Source organism: Nyctereutes procyonoides, unplaced genomic scaffold (genome assembly GCF_905146905.1).
Source record: "Nyctereutes procyonoides isolate TBG_1078 unplaced genomic scaffold, NYPRO_anot_genome, whole genome shotgun sequence".
Taxonomy (NCBI): Eukaryota; Metazoa; Chordata; class Mammalia; order Carnivora; family Canidae; genus Nyctereutes; species Nyctereutes procyonoides.
Window position 1 is genome coordinate 76,487,799 of NW_026575146.1, and position 24,222 is coordinate 76,512,020.

The 24,222-nt window shown below is 60.7% G+C and overlaps 2 protein-coding genes across 6 annotated transcripts in view; one reads left to right on the top strand and one right to left on the bottom strand.

The window, feature by feature from the left end:
* The first annotated feature begins 1,373 nt into the window (after positions 1-1,373).
* On the top strand, positions 1,374-9,245 carry NKPD1 (NTPase KAP family P-loop domain containing 1). Of its 5 annotated transcripts, none has more exons than XM_055310915.1 (6): positions 1,374-1,452; positions 2,225-2,350; positions 3,223-3,663; positions 5,489-5,620; positions 6,129-6,299; positions 7,131-9,245. In XM_055310915.1, exons 1-6 carry the CDS (start codon positions 1,395-1,397, stop codon positions 8,963-8,965), a joined length of 2,763 nt encoding a protein of 920 aa, XP_055166890.1. In that variant the 5' UTR covers positions 1,374-1,394; the 3' UTR covers positions 8,966-9,245. The 5 variants fall into 5 exon arrangements, with proteins under 5 accessions (XP_055166890.1, XP_055166891.1, XP_055166893.1 ...); XM_055310916.1 differs by having other exon boundaries at positions 2,228-2,350; XM_055310917.1 differs by having other exon boundaries at positions 1,380-1,452; positions 2,042-2,350.
* Positions 9,246-11,960: 2,715 nt separating this feature from the next.
* The window catches only part of PPP1R37 (protein phosphatase 1 regulatory subunit 37), a 40,522-nt gene continuing 28,260 nt past the window's right edge, over positions 11,961-24,222 (bottom strand). The window contains exons 2-13 of the mRNA XM_055310509.1: positions 19,907-20,004; positions 18,165-18,210; positions 17,793-17,893; positions 17,011-17,130; positions 16,361-16,511; positions 16,115-16,270; positions 14,753-14,865; positions 14,063-14,204; positions 13,808-13,974; positions 12,960-13,683; positions 12,508-12,598; positions 11,961-12,416 (exon numbers count right to left, since the gene is read on the bottom strand). Coding sequence (XP_055166484.1) covers positions 12,516-12,598; positions 12,960-13,683; positions 13,808-13,974; positions 14,063-14,204; positions 14,753-14,865; positions 16,115-16,270; positions 16,361-16,511; positions 17,011-17,130; positions 17,793-17,893; positions 18,165-18,210; positions 19,907-20,004 — 1,901 coding nt within the window. The 3' untranslated portion in view covers positions 11,961-12,416; positions 12,508-12,515. The remainder of the gene's footprint in view (positions 12,417-12,507; positions 12,599-12,959; positions 13,684-13,807; positions 13,975-14,062; positions 14,205-14,752; positions 14,866-16,114; positions 16,271-16,360; positions 16,512-17,010; positions 17,131-17,792; positions 17,894-18,164; positions 18,211-19,906; positions 20,005-24,222) is intronic.

Below are 24,222 nucleotides of genomic sequence, written 5' to 3' on the forward strand. Positions count from 1 at the left end.
GTGGTCACTTATGTTCCGACACACATCTTGGGTCCTTTTGGATCCTTCTGCTGGGAGCTGGCTCTGCCCCGCACAGAGCCTGGCAGATGTTTCCCAGAAAGAATTGGTTATTCAACCAATCTGTGTGTGCAGGTGGGCAGGGATGGCAGAGGATTGGCCCCACCTGCCCTCAAGAAGCTCCTGGGCACATCCTGGAGGTTCCCCCGCACCCTTGCCCCCCTCTCAGACATACTAGCCCTGCCCCCCTGTTGGCTGGATGGCTGTGGGGTGGGGGTGGTGGGTAGAGTCCCCAGCTGGTAGAGGACAGGGAGGAAGCCTCCCAGGAAAAGCAGCTTGAAGGCCTGGGGGGGAGAGACAGGACTGGCCCCCACGGATGGAAGGAGGCCTGGCTCTGGCTACAGGGGGCAGTTTGGTCACCCAGGTGGGACCCCTGGAGGGGTGTCGCCCAGGACCAGATGGGTTCCTTCTCTCTTGTCCCGGGCACTGTTCCGTAGTCACCTCCCCCAGCCCCACCAGATCACCCGTCTCCCCGGGCAGTGTCTGTCAGCCCCGTGGCGCCCGCAGCTGAAGGGACACGGGTCTGGACAGCAGGGACCCCCCCCGTGCTCCCCACTCTTCCTGAGCCCTGGCCCTGCTCTCACCTCTCAGAGAATGTCCACAAGGAGCCTTGCACCCATCAGCGAGCCTGCGGCACAGCCCGCTGCTTTCAGGAGCCCCACTCTGCTTCCGTGAGACCCGGGGCAAGGAACCTCCTCTCTGGGCCTCGGTTTCCTCAGCTGTGACGTGGGCGTCACGGCAGCCCCGCTCGGGTGTGGTGAGGAAGGGGGTTAACAGCGGGAAAAGTGCGAACGCGGTGCGCGCCTGGGCAGCCTCCGTCTGCGGGTCGCTCCGCTATGAGGCATCTGGGCAGCCGGCGCCCCGCGGAGGCCAGCTGCTGTCCTGAGTGCCCCGCTCTGCCCAGTGGACTCCTGACAACCACGCGACGTTGGTCGTGCCGGGCCTACTCAGCAATGAGGAAGCCGAGGCTCAGAGAGGTGAAGTCACCTGTCCAAGGTCACACAGCTGGGCCCTGGAGGAACTGGCATCTGAGCCCAGGACTGCGTCTCCTCCCGGCCCCGGACTCAGTCCCTGCGCCAGCTTCCTCGCCTGGTCCCACGGACCGGACCGGGGCAGGCAGGGTCTGCAGAGCCCCCCGCAGGTGGAGCCCCCGGCGGGCACCGTGGCCTGCCCCCTCCCTCCCTTATGTGGGGTACCGGGCGCGGGTGGGGGAGCACCCCCAGTCCTCGAGAGCAGAGAGCAGCCCCGGGCAGGGCGGGGCGGCGCTCTGGGGAAGGGGCGGGGACAGGGCGGGCAAACCGGTCGGGCGGCTGGCACCCAGCTCGGGGCCTGTTTCCATGGGGCCTGAGCACAGCAGCTCAGCAGGGCAGGGAGCCGGGCTGGAGGCCGCCACAGGTAGGTACGGGGGACCCCAGGCGAGGGGCGGGCGGGCAGGGGCCAGGCGGCGGGGCCCCCACCCCACTGAGCCGCGACAACCCCCTTCCCTCTGCCCCTGGGCCCCACCTGCCTCCCCACACACGCATCCTTCCTTCCCTTCTGGCTTTCGGCTCCCCACATTTTAGACCTGTGCACCCCATCTCGCCCCGAGTTGCTGAGCCTCTTCCCAAATTGGGCCAGCCTGATTGAATGTGCTCCCCCAGAATTCCCCTCCCCACCCTCGCCCTCCTTCAGGCCCTAGATGTCTCAGTTGTCCCTCGGGTGGCGGTGGCCCGGGGCTCCCAGCTCTCTCCGCGCTGGTGACCTGTCCCTTCACACAGCGCCAGCCGGCGCCTCCCAACATGCCATGGTCCCCTGCAGTTTCTCAGCACCCCCTGGGGCTACCATGTCTCCCCAGCCCATGTCTGCCCGGCACCCCCATTGTCCTGGCTTCTTGGGAACTCCCAGGGGCTCCCAAACACCCAATCACCAACCTTGGAAATCTCACGCACCCCAAATTAGCCCCTAGCGTTCCCCCCCCAACCACTCTCCTTTCTCCCCCATCCAGCTGTCCTTCTCCCCACCTGACCACTCCTCCTCTGAAGAGCACCTCCACCCCACCTGGTGACCCAGAGCCCCAACATCAGGGACGGGGGTCTCTCGCCTGCCCCAAGTCGCATCCCGGGGGGGGGCCTCTTCCCACTGGCACCTAACGGAGCCGGCGCTGAGCCCCCCTCCGCCTCCCCTGGAGCAGGCCCCCCGCCTCCCGCCGCCACCATGCACAAACACTACACCGTCCGCTTCGCCAGGGGCGCCCTGCCCCTTCAGACCCCTGCTGAGCGCTACTTCTTGGATCCGGAGTTGGGGCACCAAAAAGGTAGGGGTTCGGTTTGGGGGGGTACTAGCAGGGAGCGTGGTCTGGGAGTGGGGGGCTGCTGAGTGTTGGATGGTTGAGCAGGAGAACCTTGGGCCCCAGGGGGGAGGAGTTACTGGGCCTCCCCACAGAGGCTTCTACATAAAAGGGTTGTGGGGGGGCGGGCACAGGTCCCGGGGAGCCCAAGATGGGGATGTCAGCAGGGGAGGGGCCCACCCGGCCTATCCCTCCCCCCAGCATGGGTATAACTCCCCCCACCCCAAATCGCCAGGCCTGTGAAGACAACACCCCTGACCTACGCCCAGCCCGGGGGTGGGGAGGGATCAATGTGGTGGGAGAGCAGCTCCCCCCTCCACTGAGTGTGTATGAAGGGGGGACAGCTTCCAGGGGGTTGGTGGCCACAGGTCCTCCTGCTGTGGGGCTGGGAATGGGAACAGTTACTTCCCACGGGGCCCAGCCTTCCAGGGCAGCCCCTTTCCCACCAGCCTTCCCCTTGCCCACCCCCTTCTTAGTCCTCACCCCGTCCCCTCTCCGTGGTCCCCTCTCATCACTCCAGGCTCCTCTGGACCAAGCAGGCGGGTTCCTCTCTGCCCCCCACCAGCCCCAGGGACTCCAAAAGGCACTGTCCCCACTCTAGCCCCTCGGCCAACTCAAGCCAGGGCCTCTGTACCTCTTCTTCCCCTGGATGGAAGAGCACAGAGACTGCCCCCCACCCGCTCTGCCCACACCCCCTCTTCACTTTCTCTGACCTCTCCCGGACCTCCGCGGAGGGACCAGCCCCAGCCTCCACTTGAAGACTCGACCTGGTGGTTCCTGCCAATGCCCCCCAGGGGTCAGGGACCCAGGCCCAGTCGCCCCCACTTCCTTCCTTCCAGGGTGCTGTTACCAGTGGTGCCATGACCCAGCGGCCCTTCAAGCCCACGGGCCCTATCGGCTGCCCCCACAGGTGTGCTGGCAGCTGGCCTACCACAGCCACCGGGGGGGTGTCAGCGGCTGCCGCCGGGGCCCCCAGCCCCCCATCTTGCAGCAGCAGCAGCAGCCCCAGCCCCCACCTCCCAACCCCCTGCGGCAGCGACTCTGCTCCGTCCCAGGGGCCCGGAAGGGGCCACGTGCAACGGCTGCTGCCCCCATGCAACCGGCCGCCGCCCCCCAGCCGCCCCCCGAGCCCACCATCTCACCCGCCGCGGCTCCTGCCATGGCCAGCAGCGGCCCAGGCCTGGCCTCCACAGCCCGCGCCCTCCTGGAGCCCGGCAGGCCCAGTGCCGCCCGCCCCCTGCCTGCCCCCGCAGCCTGCGGCTCCTTCACCTACAGCTCCGGTGCTCACCCAGCCTTCCTGCGGGCTCTGTCCCTGCTGCGTCCTCCCTCGGGGGCTCCTGGCCCCTCGGCCTGCCCTCCTCCCTGCTCCCCTGGTCCCTGCCTGGGAGGGGGCGGTCCCTGACCCTGGGCCCTCAGGCAGCTGCTTCTGCTTCACCTGGCGGGATCCAAGCTTCCAGGCCAGGCCTGGCCCTGGTGCCTCATCCTGGGCTAGCGGGGGGTCTGGGCCCTGGCTGTCTCCCTCTGCTGACAGCCTTGCTCTGCTTTTTCTCTCCCTGGCCCTCCCCACCACCCCTGGGCCCAGCCCACGGGGCCAGAGAGAACGTGGGGCAGGGGGGTGACAGGTACCAGCTTGCTGGGCAGCTCTGGTGCTGGGTGGGGGGGGGACAGGTCAAAGGTGCTGCTGCAGCAAAAGGTAGGGAGTGGCCTGGGGGCTGGAGAGAACAGGCGGCAAGGGGAGGGATCCCTTCACTCACTTACTCGTTCATCCATCCATCCACCCACCCTCCGACTAGGTATGGGATGCCTGCAGTGGGTGCCCAGCAGAGGAGCGGAGGGTGGGGGCTGCAGGGGTAGGAGGGCAGAGACTGCTGTCCTCACAAAGCTCACGGTCTACAGGCGGTGGGAGGAAGGTGGGTACAGGAACCAGATAAGTAAGGCAAGTTGAAGTGTGTCACCCCGTGATAATCACATTGGGCAAAAACAAGGCAGAGGAGGCGAAGGAGCATCGGGTTTGCAAATGAAGGTCATCAGGTGAGGTGCCACTAGGGCAACATCTGAGTGAAGATGGGCGTGGGGGGGGGCAGGTCTCTTGCGTAAGTGGCAGCAGGATCAGCAAAAGCAAACTGTGAGGTGGCCTGTTCCAGGGACAGTGAGGAGGAGGTTGGTGTGTGGGGAGGGCTAGATGGGGGGGGGGAGCCTTGTGGCTGTGCAGCTGACCCCCACCCTTCTGGTGCCCCAGCTCCAGTCCAAGAAGTAGCACTCAGTGGGGTTCCGGGGGGCTGGACGCCCTCAGCCGAGTGACACTGTGATTCTTGTGCATGGTGCCAGCAATTGAACTTGAATCTGTTCCCTAAAGGGCTGTTCCAGACCATGGCATCGACCCAGGGCCCACCCCTGCCTTGCCCCCTTGGCATCCATGCTACCCTGGTGTCTCTGCACCCCCTCTTCAGAGGGGGATACTGAGCCTCTCAATGGTCATGCAGAAAAGGTGGCGGGGCTGGGACCAAGACCCGGGTCTGCCTGGGCTTGGGGCAGGGTGAGAGGCTGTGGGCATGGGGTCCTGGAGGGGGATGGAGGTCAGGGTGAGGGATGGACAGGAAGCCAGGAGGAGCCTCTGATCGTCGGGGCCCTTCCATGCTGCAGCCAGGCTAGCAGAGCAGGTAGGAACTGATACGAGAAACTTCAGGAACATGTAAAGAGGTGTCTTAGGCATCTGAGGGCGAGTCCCTAGAAAGGTTCATAGGATTTTTTTGGGGACACTATGAGCTGGTGGCTGAGCCTAGTGACCTAGGGCCTGTCAATCCCTTGGGCCTCTGTGCTGGGGTTCGGTGGGGAGTCTAACCTCTGCGCCTTTCCCTGGTGGATCTGGGGTCAGCTCCTCCTGTGGTGCTCAGAGGGGCACATCGGGGAAGGGGGTTACCTACTGCTCCAGAAATCTCCATCTGCGGGTCTGACCTGAGTCATCTTGGAGAGTTGGGGAGTAGGATGCTGAGCTGAGGGAGGAGCTGAGGGTGGGCTCTCCTGAGGGCAGATGGGGAGGAAGGTGGTGCTTGGCCAGCCTCACTGACTCAGTTTCCCCTCCCCTTCCCCAACCCCGGCCTCCAGATATCCTGACAGAAGATGATGTCTACTGCAGCTGCCTGGCCAAGACCCTCTGCCACGTGCCTGTCCCGGTGACCGTGGGTTTCTATGCCCCCTTTGGCTGCCGCCTGCACATGATGCTGGACAAGATCACTGGTGAGGCTCTGTGTGTTCTGGGGTGGGGAGCAGGGGAAACGAGCCTCTGGTCCAGCCTCAGGCTCCCTCAAGACCCCCTTGCTCCTGAGGCCAGATGCCTATAAGTCAGCATTAACCAGGTCTCCCCTGACGCCCACAGCCTCTGCCCCTGGGTCCCTGCCCATTTCCTCTCTGGCCTCCTGGCCAACAGTCTCATCCCCTCCCCTTCCAGATCCACTCCAAGGAATCTTTTTAAGATGCAACTCTAGTGGGGTGCCTGGGTGGTTCAGCCAGTTAAGTGTCCAACTCTTGATTTCAGCTCAGGTCATGATCTTGGGGTCGTGGGATGCAGCCCTGCATTGGGCTCCGAGCTCAGCAGAGTGTGTGCTTGGGATTCTCTCTCCTTCTCCCTCTGCTCCTCCCCTCGCCCCCTGCCCTGCTCTCTCTCTCTCTCTCTCTCTCAAATAAATAAATAAATAAATAAATAAATAAATAAATAAATAAATAAATAATCTTAAAAATAAAAAAGGTACAGGTCTAGCCCTGTTGTTCCCGTTGAAAAGCCTTCCATGGCTTCCCAGCACTCTAGGGAGAAAGCCCAGGTTCCTCACTGGCTCCTGCAAAGTCCCTCCTGTGCCCCCCAGACCCATCGCTTCTCAGCACTGGCCCAGGGCCTGGCACCCACAAGACCCCCGAACAGGTAGAGGTTACCCGATCCCATGGGCTGAAACGTGGCCAGGATCCACAGCAGCTTGAACTTGGTTTAGACCCTGCTCAGACCCCAGCCCTAACTGGTCAGAGGGGCTGGAGGTGACTCACCTGGGTGAGCCCAGCCCTGGCGAGCACCTGCTAAACAGGCCTGCATCTGCCCCTGTGTTGCCATAAAGCAATAAACAGGGTCCTGGGAGGAGAAAACATCCGGTTATAAGGAAAAAGGAAACAGCATTCTGGAGCTCCTAGTCTGTGCTATGCTGGTACATTCCCATTCATTCATTCACTGACCTCAATAGCAGAGGGACCCTGCCCCCACCCCTCGTGATCCATCCTTCAGACATTCCCCCAGCCCTTCCTTGGTGCCCAGGAGACACAGGATGACCAAGACGACCGGTGCCCTGCCCTTCCTGGCCTCACAGGCCAGAGCAGGAGATGGACTTGTCCCCAAGGAGTGACGACTCAACAGTGGGTAGTGTTGGGGTGAGGTGAGCCCAGGAGGCACAGGACCCAGCCTGGGGTTCAGGGAGGGCTTCCTGGAGGAGGAGGAGGAGCATTAAACCAGGAGAATCAGACGAAGGCTGTACTCTGCTGCCCTGCGTTTCGCTTCCTCCGCCCCTCGCATGCAATCTTCCATTCCTTGGCGCCTTCCCTCGGGAGCTCTGCTTCTGCCCCCACTCCCACCCCGGCCGCACTCAGGCCTCTTCCAGTCCAAGGCGGGCTCCAGGCCTGCGCTTCCGCACCTGCTTCATTCAGCCCCTCCGTCCCCGGCTCTGGGCCCCGCCCCCCGCCGCTCACGCCCCCCCCCACCCCCCCGCAGCGCTGATGCAGCAGGAGGCGGCGCAGCGCGAGGCCGAGGAGCTGCGGCGCGTGCAGTGGCAGCCGCGGCCCGTGAGCGGCTGGGGCTTCCCGCGGCTGCTGTGGTACCTGGTGTTCCTGCAGCCGGTCATCACCGAGGTGCACCTGCGGCGCAAGAACGTCAAGTTCCTCTTCATCCGCTTCAGCGCCTGGCAGTACGCGGGCACGGACAAGCTGTGGGCCGGCCTGGTGACCACGCTGTGCGAGGGCATCCGCCACCAGTACGGCGCGCTGCCCTTCAGCGTGTACTCGGTGCTGGGCAACAAGCCGGCCACGACGCCGGGCTTCTGCCAGCGCGAGTGGCACTGCCGGCGCCGCGTGTGCCTGGCGCTGCTGGCGCTGCTGGCGGCGCTCGGCCTGGGCGTGGGGCTGCTGTACCTGTCGGTGGGCGCCCGCGCGCCGGGCCACGGCGCGGCCAGCGGCAGCCTGCTGCGGGTGTTCGGCGGCGCGGCCACCACGCTGTCGGGCTCGGGGCTGCTCATGGCCGTGTACTCGGTGGGCAAGCACCTGTTCGTGAGCCAGCGCAAGAAGATCGAGCGGCTGGTGTCGCGCGAGAAGTTCGGCAGCCAGCTGGGCTTCATGTGCGAGGTGAAGAAGGAGGTGGAGCTGCTCACCGACTTCCTGTGCTTCCTGGAGATCTACCAGCGGCGCCGGCTGCGCGTCGTGCTCGAGGTCACCGGGCTGGACACGTGCTACCCGGAGCGCGTGGTGGGCGTGCTCAACGCCATCAACACGCTGCTGTCCGACAGCCACGCGCCCTTCATCTTCATCCTCGTGGTGGACCCCAGCATCCTGGCCGCGTGCCTCGAGAGCGCCGGCTCCATGAAGGGCACGGCCGACAACGGCTACCTCTTCCTCAACCGCACCGTCACGCTGCCCTTCTCCGTGCCCATCATGGGCCGCCGCACCAAGCTGCAGTTCCTGCAGGACGCCGTGCTGAGCCGCGACGACCTGCTCTACCGCGAGATGACGCGCAAGCTGCGGCCCGGCAGTGGCGGTAGCGGCGGCGGCGGCGGCGGGGGCGGCGGGGGCGGCGGCGAGGACGCGCAGCTCCTGGCGGTGGAGACGCGGGTGGGCACCGAGCGCGCGCAGAGCCGCATAGACGCCGAAGCGGCGCGCCGCATCCAGGAGGCGCTCCTCTGCCTGCACGACGAGCGTGACTGCCTCTATGAGTACGTGCCCGACAACGTGGTGTCCATGCGGCGCATCGTCAACACCGTGCCCATCACCGTGCGCCTGCTGCAGCAGCAGGACGGGGACTGCGCGGGCCCCACGCCGCGCCAGGCCGTGGCCTGGGTCGTGCTCGCCAACCAGTGGCCGTGCCGCCTCAGCTGGGTGCTGCAGTGCCTGGAGGACCGACAGCAGGCGGGGGGCGCGCCCGAGGCCCGCGCGCGCCTCTGGGACGTGTTTTGCGACAACAGCCGCGAGCTGCACTCCATGACCAAGGCGTTGCAGAACGTGCTGGACTTGGACGGCGACCCGGAGCTTTTCGAGCGCTTCCTGGGCTCCGACTTCCCCTTCACGGTGGCCGAGGCGCAGAGCCTGCTGCGCTGCACCGTCAACCTGGACCACTCCATCCGCCGCCGCATGGGCCTCATCCGCGCGGTCAGCGCGCTCAAGCCGCCCAGCCCGCCCAAGTCCCCGGCCCACGACCCCCCCCACGCCACAAACGGAGCCGGCCATGTCCCCGGGACGGTCCGGTCAGGTCAGGGTGCCGAGCATGTCCGTGGGCACGCCAGCGAAGCCCACCCGCCCCGGGACTGGGCGCAGGGGGGCAAGCCGAGACCCCTGGCCTGAGAGAACCCTTACCGCCCAGGTGGGCCTTGAATGAGTACCCGGAGCAGCAGGAGGCAAGGCTCCTCCCTCCGCCCAGACAAGGGTGTAAGGGGTTGGACTGAGCCCAAGGCCCAGGGTCCACGTCCACAATGAGGCCTGTGGTGGCCACACACCACAGGTGAATCCGTGAGCCAGAGAGGGCCGTTGGCAGTAGCAGCGTACAGTGCCAATGTCAGAGCTGGCACCAGAGGACCGGTGAAGAGCCCCGGGTTCAAGTGCAATAAACGGAGATGTGAAAGCCCCCGTTGGTCTTCATGTCCTGGTCTCCCTGGCTCAGCAAGCCCTGGGAACTAGGCCTACCCTATCCTGCCAAGCCTCGTCACCCCCAGGGAGCCTTGGGCAGCTTCAGCTGACAGCCTCCTTGCTGGCATCCCTGGTGGCAGGAGGGGTTGCGGGGGTGGTGGGTGAGGCCACTGAAGTAGGAGAGGACGGATGTGCCAGGCTGACTCAGGCCGCAGAGAGCACCTAGGCCTCAGGGGATCCAGGTCCGTGTCCCCACCCCCAATGCAGGCAGGGCAGGAGCTGGCATTTCCAAGGGCGGTGTCCCCAGTGACCTCAGCAGGTTGCTCCACTCGAGGGGTGGCTCTGCCCTGGTGTAATGAATTCATTATGCCTGGCTGGCTGGTACCTTTGCCAGCTGGGGCGGGCAGTGCTGCCTCTCTGGAACCAGAACTGTCTAGGGTGTACCTACAGGTCACTCCAGGGGAAACTGGTGAGCCCTTGATGAGACCTGGGAGGTTGGGGAGCAGAGATGCGGCACCCGCAGGACATACAGAATTGGAGTCAGTCAGGGCACCGTGTGTGTGTGTGTGTGTTTCTTAAACACATTGCTCTCCAGTTTCCCCTTCCACCAGTATGACACAGACCTAGGAGGGCACGTGTCACTCCTCTGGGCACCTTCTGAGTTCTCATTGGTCAAGTAGCCACCACTGCGGCCTGTGTTGTGCTTGGTCCAGTCCAGCTGGGGAGATGTCAACACTTAACCTATCCTGTGTGACAAGAGCTCAAGGGTGTAACTTCTAAGCGAAGGCCCTAGGGCTGATGGGACACCCAGAGGGAGCCAAGAGCTCTGGGAAGGCCCTGTGGCCTGGTAGGGGTACTGACCTCACACTCCTTAGCCCCAAGGTTGGGGCACAGCACCCCAACTCCACTGGCCAATGATTGCTTCAAAGTGGACATGGGGCAGAGCGCCGGCCTGTGACGTGCTGGAGATGCTAGCTCAGTCCCATGGCTAAGCTGGTGGGATACACCTGCACCTGCTGGGAGACGTTCTCCAACAGCAGCGGGGAGCCTGCCCAAGAGTAAAGCTCCCCCCACCCAGAGATGCATGGGTCCTCAGGACACCATTAGGTCAGTGTCCGTACGTGCGGTATTGGAGCCAGTAGGTCCCTTCCCTTTTGCCTCCCTTCAGCCAGTTGGGCTTGGGCTTCTATTTCTCACCCCCTGCGGTCCAGGCTGACACAAACTGGCGGCAGGAGTAGGGGCTCACTAACCTGTATGCTGGCTGCAGGGTGGGAGCAGGAGGGTGGACCCCAGACCCTGGGAAGAAGCCATAGTTCCTGCTAAGTCGTGTCAAGCAGTGGTCAGACGGTGGTCTGTGTCTCTGGGACTATGACAAAGTCTGAATCCGACAAAATTATTGTTGGGGGATTAGGAAAACCAAAACGGAATGTCACTGAGTGGCCAGGCGCATAGCTGTGATGGCTCACTGTCCACTGGCACTCGTCCCCTCTCCACAGTCCATGCAGACAGCTGACAGCTCGCACCTCGGTGAGGCCACGAGGCTAGTTCTCACGAAAAGGGAATGCGAGCCATGTGCATCCCCTTCCCGTCGTGCCAACAGAGAAGCAGGTCTGGCCTGTCCGGTCTTGTGCCCCCACCCGCCTGTTGGATGCTGGGGATCCCCGGGCCCTAAGGAGAGAGGCCTGGCTCTGCCAGTCACTCTGGAGCTCAGCTGTCCGCTACCTAAGCCTCCCCACGCATGGAAATAAACACCTCCTGTGTGGCAGCACTGAGATCTTTAAGACCAGGTGCAGCATCGAGCCCAGTGATAAAATGGATTCAGTGTGTCTCCACGCCAGCTCCAGGGACGGCTGGGTGGCCGAGGGGATTTCCCCCTGCAATGGAGACTGATGTGGGATCCAGGTGGAAAATCCGGAGCACCGCACAGTTAGCCTATTCGTGCCCTGGGGCTGCTCGGACACAGTCCCACCACCTGGCGGCTTAGGGCAGAAATGTAGTCTCCCTGCCTCGGAGGCTCAAAGTCTGAAAATGTGTCCACGGAGCCTGCGCCCTCGGAACTGCAGAGCATCTGGGGCCGCTGGGGGCAAAAGCTGGTTCCTACTCCCCGAGCCGTGTGTGCGCAGCTCATCTCCATCACCAGAGAGCCTAGGCCTGAAGCTGGAAGATATTTTGGGGATTGTTTCCCTCTGGAGAAATGGGACTGTAAACTGGATGGTGGGTACGATGTAAGAGTGTGGACGAGGCAAAAAAAAAGGGTGAGGGAGGGCACAGGGCTGGGAGTGTTGTGGGAGGTGTAGCTTTTGCCTGCGCAGGCACCCAGTTTTCCTCTGGGGGGCCGCTGTCTTGCCGCTGCCCTCCCTGCTGCTCCCTGTGCCCACAACTCCCACAAGGGTGTCCCCCACCCCCCTACCGGCACAAGCAGAGAACAGGCGAGTGTGGTGAACCCAGCTCTGGTTTATTAGAAAAGGTGTGAACAGAGTTGCACCGACAGGAGTAGCCCCTCCCCCGCCCTGTCTCCCCTCCCCCGTACCCCACACCCACGCAGCCCCCCGGGTTGTAGTGCCTCTCAGGGCGCAGCCTCAAGGGGCCAGGGCAGCCGGGTCTCTAGAACCCTGGCTGCTCCCCGCCCCAGCTCCCTGATAGATTTATTGCACTTAAGAAAAAGAAAGCTCTGATGCTCTGCTCCCAGCTCCCACCCCCCTCCCCCAGCCCTGGCCCTCACCCCAGCCTGGGGCTGCTCTACCAATTTCCACCACCACCACTCACCGCCCCTCCCTCATCAGGCCTCCTCCCCCATCCCATCCCGGGGACACACGGGCAGCCATCCCACCACCACCCAGGACTCCTGCCCTCTGTAGGGCAAGCCCGGCCAAACAGGCCATCTGGAAAAGGTGTCCAGCCTCGGGGATGTCCCCGGAGACCTCTCCTCCCATCCCCCCAGCCCAGAGCCTTAGAGTGCTGGACACAGAAATAGTGCTTAAGTCAGGGCAGGGAGGGCAGTCCCTGCAGCTCCTGCACTCTGTGTAGTGTTGCTGTGGGGGGCAGAGGTCCCCAGAAAGGCCCCCCCACACCCCTGGTGGCCCAGGCCTCAGGAAGGCTGGGGGGTGAGGGTGAGCAGATTCTCATGGCTCTGGCCTCAGCTCATCGAAGACTGACCGGAAAAAAGGAACTTGAGGAGAAGAGATTGGGGGAGGGCCTGTCAGAGCCAGGGGCTCTACTGCAGGCCCCGTAGCCCCCCTCCTCCCTTGCCCCTGCCTCACCTAAAGTGTCACAGTGTCTCCTGCCCAGATTCCTGACTGGCTTCTAGAAGCAGCTCCTCGAGCTCCTTCTCGTTCTTGGAGCAGCTCAGTTCTGCAAGGAGAGAAGGGGCAAGCAACCTCCATTCAGGCGGGTGGGGACTGGGGGTGGGGGCAGGGGCAGGCCATCACCACCACCCCTGCCCATGTCTGACCCTCAGGGTGGCACAGGGCACATGTACCACTGAGACTGTCAGACTCTAGTCAACACATATTGCCTGCTCCATCCCAGGGAAAGCTCCCAGGGATCCCAGGGAAGCAAGCTGGGGGCCAGGGATCAAGTCCTACTCGTTTCTACTCCCCCACAGGCCATTCTAAAGAGGACACCGAAGCCCACCAAGGGCCAGGGGCCTGCCTGCCTAGGGTCACACACCATACCCAGGGCCCTCTGTCACCCTCCCCGGAGTTCCACTCACCATGTTCCAGGCCACAGCTGCTCGCCTTGGCCTCAGGCCCCGGGGGTGGCTCTGGGGGCAGTGCGAGGGCAAACTCAGGCTTTAGGCCATTGGGCAGCGGTGGCCCTGACTGAGGCTCCCACACCTCCGGGTCCTGGGTGCTGACGGCCTCAGCTGGTGGTAGGGCAGGTGAGGGGGGTGGGGAGGATAAAGCTGGGGGGGAGGGAGGACGAGCAGGAGCAGGGGGAGAGGGAGGGGCAGGGGGGACCAGGGGCTCCACCCTCTCGGGCGGGCTCTCCACCCGAGTCACCACAAACACTTTGTGGCCCCGGCCCGGGCTGGACACAGAAATTCGCTGCTCGGCGGGGGAGGAGGGGCTGCCTGGGGGACTCCTGTCCCCAGGGCCCAGGGAGTCCGAGGGGGGCACCAGGGCGGGGCAGGGGGCCTCGGCCCTCTCCCTGTCCTCCTCCTCCCCGTCGTCCTCCTCCTCCTCGGAGTCTGAGTCTGAGTCTGAGTCCGGCCTGGCGCTGGGGCCCGAGGCCCCATTCTCCTGGGCCCTGGTGGCGGGCTCGTCCCCGGGCTCCTCGTCGGGCTGGGGCTCGGTGACGGTGATCTCAGGCATGGAGGCGGAGAGCTGCAGCCGCTGCTCCTTCTCCTCCTGCTCACGCGCCAGCATAAAGTTTTGCTTGCAGCCATTCTGGATCTCTGCGAGCAGCGCCTTCTGCGTCTCGATGAAGCTCTTCACCTGCAGGCGGAGCGGGCCTGGCTAGGGCTCCAGCCGGCCTGACCCTCCGTGGATTCTGCTGTTGCCCCGGGGCCGCCCGCCCTCCCCCTGCCAGAGGCCTCAGGGAAGAGCCCGCTCAGCTCACCGCCTCCTTCTTGGGCTCACGGTCGAGGTCGAGGCGCAGCAGTGAGTGGTTCACCTTGAGGGCCAAGGACAGTGCCATGAGCCCGCCTGTCTTGATCTCGTTCTCCCGAAGGTCCAGTCTCAGGAGGCGGGGGCTCTCGGCGATGAACTCTGCCACCGCCACCGCGCCTGGGAGGGGGACCGCAGGGGCTGGCCACGGGCTAGCCGCCCACCAAGCCCGCCTGCACCGCTCCCTCAGCCCGGCCCCATGCCCTACCCTCGCACGTGAGCTTGGTGGAGGTGAGGCCGAGGCGCAGCACGCTGCGGTTGCTGATGAGGCCGTTCTTGAGGTTCCGCACGCCCTCGTTGCCGATGGGGTTGTGGCCCAGGTTCAGCGTCTCCAGGCTCTGTGTGTGCGGCTGGAGGGGGCGGCGCGTGAGAGTGAGGAAAGGCTCAGAAGACCGATCAGGAAAAAGGCAACACCGCATGCTCCCTCTTGGGCAGCGCCGCCTGGACAGTCCTGCTCGAGGCCAGATCCTTCTTGTCTGCAGAAGTCACCTGCCCTGTCTTCTCCCCAGCCCAGGCCCTGCCCCTGCCTCATCCCGAGGGCTCAGGGTGCACACCTGGCCGTTGGTAATTCTTAACTTGGACACGAGTCTTTGTGTCCTGTGGGTTTGCTTTAAATACCGTGTATTTATGTAAGAAGACTGAAAACTTACTGAAGGCTTCCAAAACATTAACTTTCTACACAAAACCTTTTGTCAAACACTGTACTAGGCTATCACTGCAGATGCAAAAAGACAAGGGAAACGTTGAGAGGCCACTTTTCTGAGGGCAGGGAGGCTGCGGAAGCTGAGGGAGAGAGCAAACAGCACTGAAAAGCTGTTTTCCCGTCCCTGAAGTGCAGGCTGGGCAAGCCTGGGGGACACAGGTGGGTGCCCCCTCCCCTCTCCTGGGCCCGACTCACCAGCGTCATGCCCAGGAAGGCCATGCCTGTGTGTGTGAGCTGGTTGTTCCACAGCACCAGGGTCTCCAGCCCCTTCTTCTGCTCCTTGAGGCCCTCACAGATGTAGGCCAGACCTGCAGGAGACCCATGGGCAAAACCCATCTGTGGTCCAAGTGCTTCTCCAGGGGACAGCAGCGTGAGGGTCACAGCGCCCCCATAAGAGCACAGAATGTTCCAGGGCTTGGCCCTCACGTCGGCCTGCCTGGGCCCAGCACACATGGCTCCCTGGGGCCAGGGCCAGAGCCGATTCCTCTCCTATCTGCCTCAGATTTCTGCTTGAAAGTCACCCAGGTGGAACACACCCCTAGCCGCTCAGCCACCACTGCTGCTTTAGTTTTCTCCAGAGCATATCTCACCATCTGACAGACCTGATGTTCTAGTAATTTATGTTGGCAGGATCTCTCCTCAGGACAGAGATCTCTGTCTCAACAGGCCCAGCGCATGCTAGGTGCTCAGTAAACGTGGTGTCTGGGCCCGGCCATCCTGGGGGAAGAGACTGGCCTCGATGCCCTAGGCTGTTCCCCCAGCCCTCTCTTCACACCGAGGCCAGTGAACCAACAGTAAACCAGGAGGAAATGGGAGTTCCCAGCACTAGCTACTTCCTCCCTTCCTATTTACCCTCTAGCTCACCACGGCTGTCCCCCCCAAATATCCACCATCTAGGCTCTCTCTCATCTCAGGGACTTTGCACTTGCTATTTGCACTGCCTGAATTCTTTTCCCAGGCTTATTTATTTATTTTTTAAGATTTATTTATTTATTTAAGAAAGCAAGCAAGCAGGGTAGGGCAGGGGAGAGGGAAAGAGAATCTTAAGCAGATTCTGTGCTGAGCACAGAGCCTGACAGCTCAATCTCATGACTCTGAGATCACAACCTGAGCCCAAACTGAGTTGGATGCTTAACCAACTGTGCCACCCAGGCACCCCTTCCCAGGCTTTTAAAAGGGCTGGTTCCATTCTCGCCCTCCACATTGCCACCCAGAGGTCACCTCCCCACACCACATTATATAGCCTCTGACTGACCCTTTATTCCAACCACCTTGTTTCCCTTCAGGATACTTTTTCCAGATGGTAATTATTTTAATTATCTGTTCAATATTTCACTTCATCCTGCTGGTCTTCACTAAGCTGTCCTCTCCTCCAGGACACCCTCCCTGGGCTCCCACAGCCCAGCCCTGCCCTGTCTTCCCTACTGGACCCACGAGGGCAGGGCTGGGATGGTCTTGGCCACCACTGTGTCTCTGGCACCATGGGGCAACTGGCTGGACACACAGTGGGCGCCTGGTGGCTGGAGTGGGGTGTGGGTGGGCAGACCTCTCACACACCTGAGTCCAGCACGTGGTTGTTACGGAGGTCCAGGATCTGCAGGGAAGAGTTGAACTTGAGCAGGTTGCCCAGCTGGGCCGAGTCCTGCAGGCCGTTGAGCTTGTTGTCGGCCAAGTACAGCTCCCGCAGATTCACGTTCATCTTCAGTGCAGTGGCTGGGGGAGTAGCGGGGAGAGTGCTATGACTGGCCACGCCCCCAGCAGGAAGCATGGTGCAGCTCAGCCTCCCCCAGCCCTGGGGCTCACCAAGCAGCATGAGGGGTCGCCCCGACAGGCTGGCATTTTCCAGATGCAGCACCGCCAGGCTGCTGCGGATGCGCAGGGCACGGGCAACGAAGGGTGCTGAGTGGTCCAGCAGGGGTGTGTTTCGGGCATCCAGGTACTGCAGGCAACTTGTCTGGTGGGGCAGGGGTAAGGCTGGGACAGGCTGGCCCCAGCCCTCCCGGTCCCAAGGGATCACCCACCCCATGTTCCAGGGGAACAGCCAAGCCAGGTGGTCCTGCAGCCAAGGTAACCGTGCCTGTGAGCGATGGCCCAGCCTGGGGATCTACAGGTGAGCAGGTGGGGCCTGTGACAGCTGACCCCCCGACTCCTGTGTGGCAGATGCCCCACACATGAGTGGAGGGGGCAACCACAGCCACCTCCCAGGGGCAGGTTACGGGCAAGTGAAGGAAAGGTGCTTGAAGGGAGAAAAGGAGCCAGGTTGGCCTGAGGCAGGGCATCCTTTGGCACTGTTTTCCCATTCTGGAAGCTCGAGACCAACACTCCACAACAGCCCATACTCAAGGGCTAAGGGAAATAGGGCCTAAGGGATAAGTGTCCTGGGAAAGCACCCAGACCCCTTTGCGCCCAAGCCCCTTCTACCCAGGGGAGAGGCACAGGCAAGGGGCACCCACCTTGCGCATCATGTGGGCAGCAGCCTGCCAGCCCCGGGTGCCAATGTGCTTGTTGAAGGAGATGTTGAGGTGGGTGGCTGACTCGTAGTATTCAATCATGTCGAAGAGGGCCGAGGCACCCTGGGGGCAGAGACAACAGGGTTTCGACTCAGGCTGAGGTAGGCCCAGGAGGCCAGGAGATGGGGGCCAAGCAACTAAGGGGGGGGGCACTGGTGCTGCCCCAGCACCTCTGGGTTCCAGGAACCAAACTTCGCCCTTCCTACTGGAGTCAATCTGCTTTCCCTTACCAGCTACCCCACCCCTAAAAGGAGGCGGACTGACAGGCCCCCCACGTGCCTGGGCCTCAGTTCTCCAGTACCCCACCCCTTGGGCCTCCTGGTGGTCTGAGTCTGGGGAGGTAAGGACACTTGGGCCTAAATGGGGAGGCTGCATTCTGCATGTTCCTCAAACCCTCCTCTGTAAGTGTTGTGATCCCCAGCGGGGTTCGGGGGTTCCTGAAGGGGTTTTCAGTGGTCACACACACCCACCTCCACTAAGGCCCAGATCCCCAAACTCCCTGCCTCTCAGGTGGGTCTATGAGACCCCTTTTCTGGGCCCTGCCCCAGAGGCCCAATATCCCCCACATGCACTCTGGTCACACTGGCTGTCTCCTCATCTTGTCCTTCAGGTGGTCCTGTCCAGCCTCCATCAAAGGGGGCTCTTCTTCCTGCCCTCCTCCCCTAAACCTCAAAGGAGCCAGGGAGCTTGGGGAACAGGTAAGGTTGGTGGCACGGGCTGCTCACATCTTCATCCAGGTTCGTCTGCTCCAGATCCACGACCCTGAATTGCAGCCTCTTGAAGACCTCTTCCAGAGCTTCACAGGTCTTGTAGTCGAGCTTCTCACCTGGGATGAGACGGGGTGCCGGGCATGTCTGAGTGCACCTCAGCACATGCTCTCGTGCTTGTGGGGCTGGGTGGACACATGGGCTCCAGGCTGAGGGAGGGAGGGCTCACTGCACCCGCCTCACCAGAGGGAAGGCACCCCCATCCCTCAGGACCCCCCCTGCCCCTGGCTAACTCCTCTTTATGGCAGGACTTGCCAGCCCAGACCCACTTGAGAGAGGTTCTGGCCCTACCCACTCCCCAAGAGTCCCAGCCTCTGTCCAGACACACACCTTTTAGGTCCAGACAGTCGATGCGGTGTCCGAGGTCTGTGAACTCCTGAGAAAAACAAAGTAGTTGGTGATAAAGGCAGGAAGCTTCAGAAGGCTCAGAAGACAGGCTGTACCTCAACAGTGGAGCCAGTGGGGCTCTGATCTGGCTCCATTTCTAAGGCAAGGCAGTGTTCTGGGGTAGGGGTGGCATGCACGGCGGCCTCACAGAGAAGGGCCATCCTGTACTCACAGGGCCTGGGCCAGGCAGGGGCACAAGCCCTCTGCTGCATCTGAATGAAGTGAGGGAGTGGCATTCCAGGCGCAAGGAGAAGCTAGCACAAAGGCTGTGAAGCAGGTGCTAAGGTGGGGAAGGCTGGCAGGCCTGGGGGGGTGAAGGCCTAGCATGAGGCATGAGGCCCCATACAGCGAGCACTCAATGAAGAGGACTACGAGGCCCCATACAGTGAGCACTCAGTGAAGAGGACTAAAGGCACCGGTCAGACATCTGCCCGGGCCTCCTGGGCTATGAGCCCAGCCCTACCCCCACTGGGTGCCAGGTTCTGTTCTCTGGAGCCGGTGCTGTGACAAAGCCATGTATAGACAAAAGACTATGGGCGAGCCTTGCCTAAGCTCACTTGCTTGTGAGGGACAGGCTCCATCTGATCCAGTTGGTGGGCTCCATGGCCCACACTCTTGGCTACCACAGAGTGGCCTGGCCGTCTTTCCCTGAAGCTGCCAACAGGCCCTCTGGAAACTTCCCCACAGAACCCAGGTTAACCCCAGTGTGCAGAGTTGGGGGGCGAGCATGACTGCTCACTGCAATGCTGTCTGAGGGAGCGACAACCCTGGAAATAAGCAACCTTGGAACATTCTGGAATGACCCCTCCAGAGGGAAGGCACTAGGCAGCCCATAGGAAGGGCAGCGTAGGACAGAGCCAGAGGGGGAACATGCCATGGGCACAGTAGCAACCTGATCACATCAGGAGAAATTGCCCTCGTGTCTGTGTACCTCTGGATAGTGAGCTGCCCTCTTACAAACACACAGGCAAGGCCAGAGGATGCAAACCCCAAGTGGTCAACAGTGGGACTCCCAGGAAATGGGGCTTGAGGAAAAAGTGAGACGTGGCTTTTGCTTTTTATGCCTATGGTATTTTAATTAAAAAAAAATAGAGTATATAGAACATATAGAGACTATAAAGAATAAATGTGCATATGGCTTCTCCCTTAAAGGAAAAGAATTTCTTTGGGGAGTGACAGTTGAAATTCTTACTTTATATAACTGTGCTATTTAAATATTCATGAAAAGCCTGATTACTTTTACAACTGAACAGAGGATTTTTTTTTAAAGATTATTTATTTATTCATGAGAGACAGCGGGGGGGGGGGGTGGGACAGGCAGAGACCCAGGCAGAGGGAGAAAAGCAGGCTCCATGCAGGGAGCCTGATGTGGGACTCGATCCCGGGACTCCAGGATCATGCCCTGGGCCGAAGGCAGGCAGGCGCCAAACCGCTGAGCCACCCAGGGATCCCATGAACAAGGATTTTCAATGATGTATTTACATGGTCCCTGGGCTAGGAGGCCAAGTGAGGCAGCATGCTCTGTGCATCTTTTCCTGCTCAGGGTAGACATCAGAGGCCCAGAGGCTGTCAGGTCGGGGGGCGCAGAGGGAGCAAAGCTTCACCCCAGACTGCCCTGCCCGCCAACGCGCCCCCGCCCCCCGACCCTGCCCAACTCTGAGCCCACCTCACCCCTGACTGGGTACCTGGAGCTGCCGGAGGAGCTTGGGGATCTGTCTGCAGTTCAGCTTCTGGCAGGCTTGCTTGTAGGCACCAATGACCTCATCTACGGTCACGTTTTGGGCTGCAGACACAGAGGACCCAGGCCTGTGACTCTCCACAGCCCAGGCCCACTTCACCCCCTCCCAGTCCCAGGCATCTGCCAGGTACCACCTGCCCTGCCCCCTACCCGCACCCCCACCTGCACCAAACCTCTGCAAAGGAACAGGCCCTTCCAGTGACCCATTGAGTTCCACCCTCCCTTCAAGGCCTTTTGCTGCAACTGCTGCCTACAGAGGTGCCCCCAAACAAGTCAGCCCTTCCCTCCACACTTCCCCACAGCTCCTCGAGCAGCTTCACACGAATATCACTGATATCACACAATTTTTTTTCTTGTCAGTCGCCTCCCCTACTAGATGGTGAGGGCAGGGCTGGGTCTCTTGGTCACTATCTTGTCCCAACACTGGCCAGCCCAGGCCAGGCCCAGAGCAGGTGTTCAATTTGTGGGTTTTTGTCTGGATGAGAGAATGAATCTGTACTTGGATGCTATGAGGAAGCTGAGCTCAGAGAGGTGAAGCACCTTGCCCCAGGTCACACAGTCAGTACATGGTAGGGCCTGGGACTGAACTCTGTTCTTAACTGTGATGCACATGGCCTCTCACTCCCCACTCTTGAAGCCTCCTCAATGGCAAAACATTCCCCGACAGCTACTCGGTGCTGGGTCTCCAGCCTCGGGGACACAGCAGCAGTCGGAGGAGCCCGGGTAACAGAGCAGCACAGCACAGTGCTGGCCTGGGGCCTGTCACCTCGCTCCAGGCAACGCTGGCCTTTCTGTGTGCACCGACTTGCCTTCTCTGGATATTCCATAAAAACGGAGAGGAACAGAGTATGTGGCCTTATGCCGCTAGCTTCTTTCACGAGGAGGCTGAGTTTCAGCCTCTTTACTATGCTGCACAGTAAATGCCTGATGTACACATCTTGTCTCTCTGTTCACTGAATAAGACACTTGTACTGTTTTCAGCCCATGCCTGTGAAATACTGGATTCTAGATTCTGCCCCAGGGCAACCAGGAGAACAGGAAGGAAAGCCCCCGAGGAGTGGGGTGGGGGGGGGCAGAGTCAGGATCTGATGGAGAAAGGGCTCGGGGTCAGCAGAATAGAACGGGCATGGGGCAGGCATGGGGGTGACAGGGCGGGCAAGGAACAAAGCAGGAAAAGGGCCTCCTGGAGGAGGATCCTCTCAGCCTGCCCTCACCCTGCTGCCATCCTGGCCTGGCCCTTGGGAGCCAGCGGGAGCCCCACTCGGAGCTTCCAGGTCAGCATGGACTCTTCCCTCCAGCTGCTGCTCTGGCCAGGGGCCGTGCCCCACTGATCGCATCAAGCACTACTGTTTTCTAGGGGAGGAAGGCTGCCTCCTCGAGAGACAGTGTTTAGCAAACCCTGCAACTTCATCAACAGAAATGACAGGTGCTTCCACATTGCGCAATGGTGACTGCAGATTTTGAATGCTTACTGTTACTCTGAAAATGCCAGTGGTCAGATCTGCTGCTCTATCCTCATCTCTCATGTGCCAGTGAGGAAGAACACAAACACTGGGTTGCAATTTAAAAAAAATTTTTTTAGCTAACTGTACTCTAATTGATATCCTTTGTAATTCTATTTTATTTTTTGCCTTTAAAAATCATCATTTCAGGGGCACCTGGGAGGTGCAGTTGGTTAAGCATCCAACTCTTGGTTTCAGCTAGTGATCTCAGGGTCATAAGATCAAGCCCCGCGTCTGGCTCCACGCTCAGTGCGGAGTCTGCTTGGGAATCTCTCTCCCTCTGTCTCTCCCTAAGAAATAAATCAATCTTTAAAAATAAATAAATAAAATCTTAAAAAGATATTGTCACTCCAAGGGGCACCTGGCTGACTCAGCTGGTAGAGCAAGCAACTCTTTTTTTTTTTAATTTTTATTTATTTATGATAGTCAGAGAGAGAGAGAGAGAGAGAGAGAGAGGCAGAGACACAGGCAGAGGGAGAAGCAGGCTCCATGCACCGGGAGCCCGACATGGGATTCGATCCTGGGTCTCCAGGATCGCGCCCTGGGCCAAAGGCAGGCGCCAAACCGCTGCGCCACCCAGGGATCCCGAGCAAGCAACTCTTTTTTTTTTTTTAAATCTTTTTTTTTAAGATTTTGTTTATTTATTCAGAGAGACACACACAGAGAGAGAGAGAGAGGCAGAGACACAGGCAGAGGGAGAAGCAGGCGCCATGCAGGGAGCCCGACGTGGGACTCGATCCAGGGTCTCCAGGATCACGCCCTGGGCTGCAGGCGGCGCTAAACCGCTGCGCCACCGGGGCTGCCAGCGAGCAAGCAACTCTTGATCTCAGCGTGGTGAGTTCAAGCCCCATGTTGAACACAGAGCTTACTTAAAAGAAAAATTAAAACCATCAATCTGAGAAGGGGTACACAGGCTTTATTACATGCTCCCCTGGATAAACTCACTTCAAGAAAGGTCCCTAGACCAAGGGTGTGTTGGGCTGGTCACATCAGATGAGAATGAAGGCAGGACTGGGCACACTGGAGGTCAACATTAGCAGTTCTCAGCATCCTAGAGAGCCTATAGGAAGTAAGAATCCTAAGCAAGCTTTCAAGCTGCAATCAATTCTTTAGGGGTTCAACGGACATCCCTTCTTCCAGGAGCTCTCCCTCACTGTCCAGGCTCCCAAATTCACCTGAGACCCACCGTCCCAGCCTTGCCCTCTGGGTGGGTCTTTGTTCTGAGGAGTCTCCTGGTAAGCTTGAAGCCAAGGGTCTCTAACCTGGCCAGCTCCACACCAGCCACAGCTGCCATCTGGCCACCCCTTCATCTAGGCATCTGTGGGGTTTGCAAGCAGCACAGCCTCACACAAGGTAACGGCCAGAGCTCACAGAGGTGGCATCCGCCCAGTCATTTACAGGAGGGGAAACAGAGCAGGGGCCAGGGGGAGTGGACATATTCCCAGAAGCCAGAGAACCCCCAAGGCCCGGAGTGATTTAGCGACCCCTGGTGACAGGAATAACAACTGCAGCTTGTCACTCTGATTAACTGACACACTTTGGAGAGGGGATAGCACTGGGGTATTACTATAGGCACAAGAGCAGGGATGGGGAGTAGTGGGGAGGTGGGGGTGGGCTTAGTCAGTCCATGGCAGCCTGAGGGCACCCCCACCCCACCTCGATTAGCCCAACAGCACCACCAGCATGGCCCAAGGCCTGGCGCAGCACCAGCAGGGAGACTGGAGAGCGTCAGGTGGCTCAGGTGGCTGTCAGGTGGCTCAGGTGGCTCGGGAGTGACTGCTGAGAAATCATTACGTATGCAGGCTTCACACATAACAAGGAACTACCACATTGCTTGGAAATGAGATGAAAGGTATCCAAGTAAAACAAAAATGAACCAATTTAAGAAAGAGCGGCAAGGAAACGGCAGTACAGGTGGTCCAGAGAAACACCGTGTGGCATTCAGACAGCACTCACACTGTGCCAGGCACCATGCCAGGCTCTTCATAAGCTAGCAGAACCCCAGGCCTGGCCCCTCCACACATCTGTTCATTTGTGATGCTGTGGCCAAATGGTCAAGGGGAGAACACAGTGAAGGTTTGAGGTCTGTGGACTGAGAGAGACAAAGCCCAGTGTGGGGACTCCAGCCTGGGCTCATCTGCACATACCCCCATCCCCAGGGCTTCCACAGCCTTAAGGAACCCACACAGACGTAACTACCGCCCCCTGCAGCACAAAGGCGGGGTGCTAGTCAATGAGCAGCTCACCCAGCTGGCCTGTAGCAGCTGCCAGGCCCACCCTAGAGGCTATTGAGGCCCTGAGGTGCTGGACCTGGGGGAGTCACTGGGGGCTGGTGGGTGTGGCAGGGCGGCAGAGTGAAGGCGCAGCTGCTGTCTGAAGTGACCAGGGCCTGAATCCTTGTTGCCAGGGTGCTTAGGATTGGATCCTGACTCCTAAAAACTCTGACGTTGAGCAAAGCAATTTCACCTGTCCCTCAATTGCCTTATCCTTAAAATTGGGTGAGGGTGACTAACTCCTTGGCTACCTATGAAGATTGAATTAATATGACTTCCTCCCTCAGACTAGCGCTTAGCACACTCATGAGTGCACACGAACCACCACCCATCACGGCCATGTTTTCTACCCCCAGAAGAGGCGTGCAAACACCTGTCCATGGTTGGCGAGGCCGGGTGGACACGGGTGTGTGGGAACTGGAGGACATTCATGCGTGTGTGCATGCACGTGTCTCAGGTCAGGGCTCAAATGTGTTCCTTCAACCTCC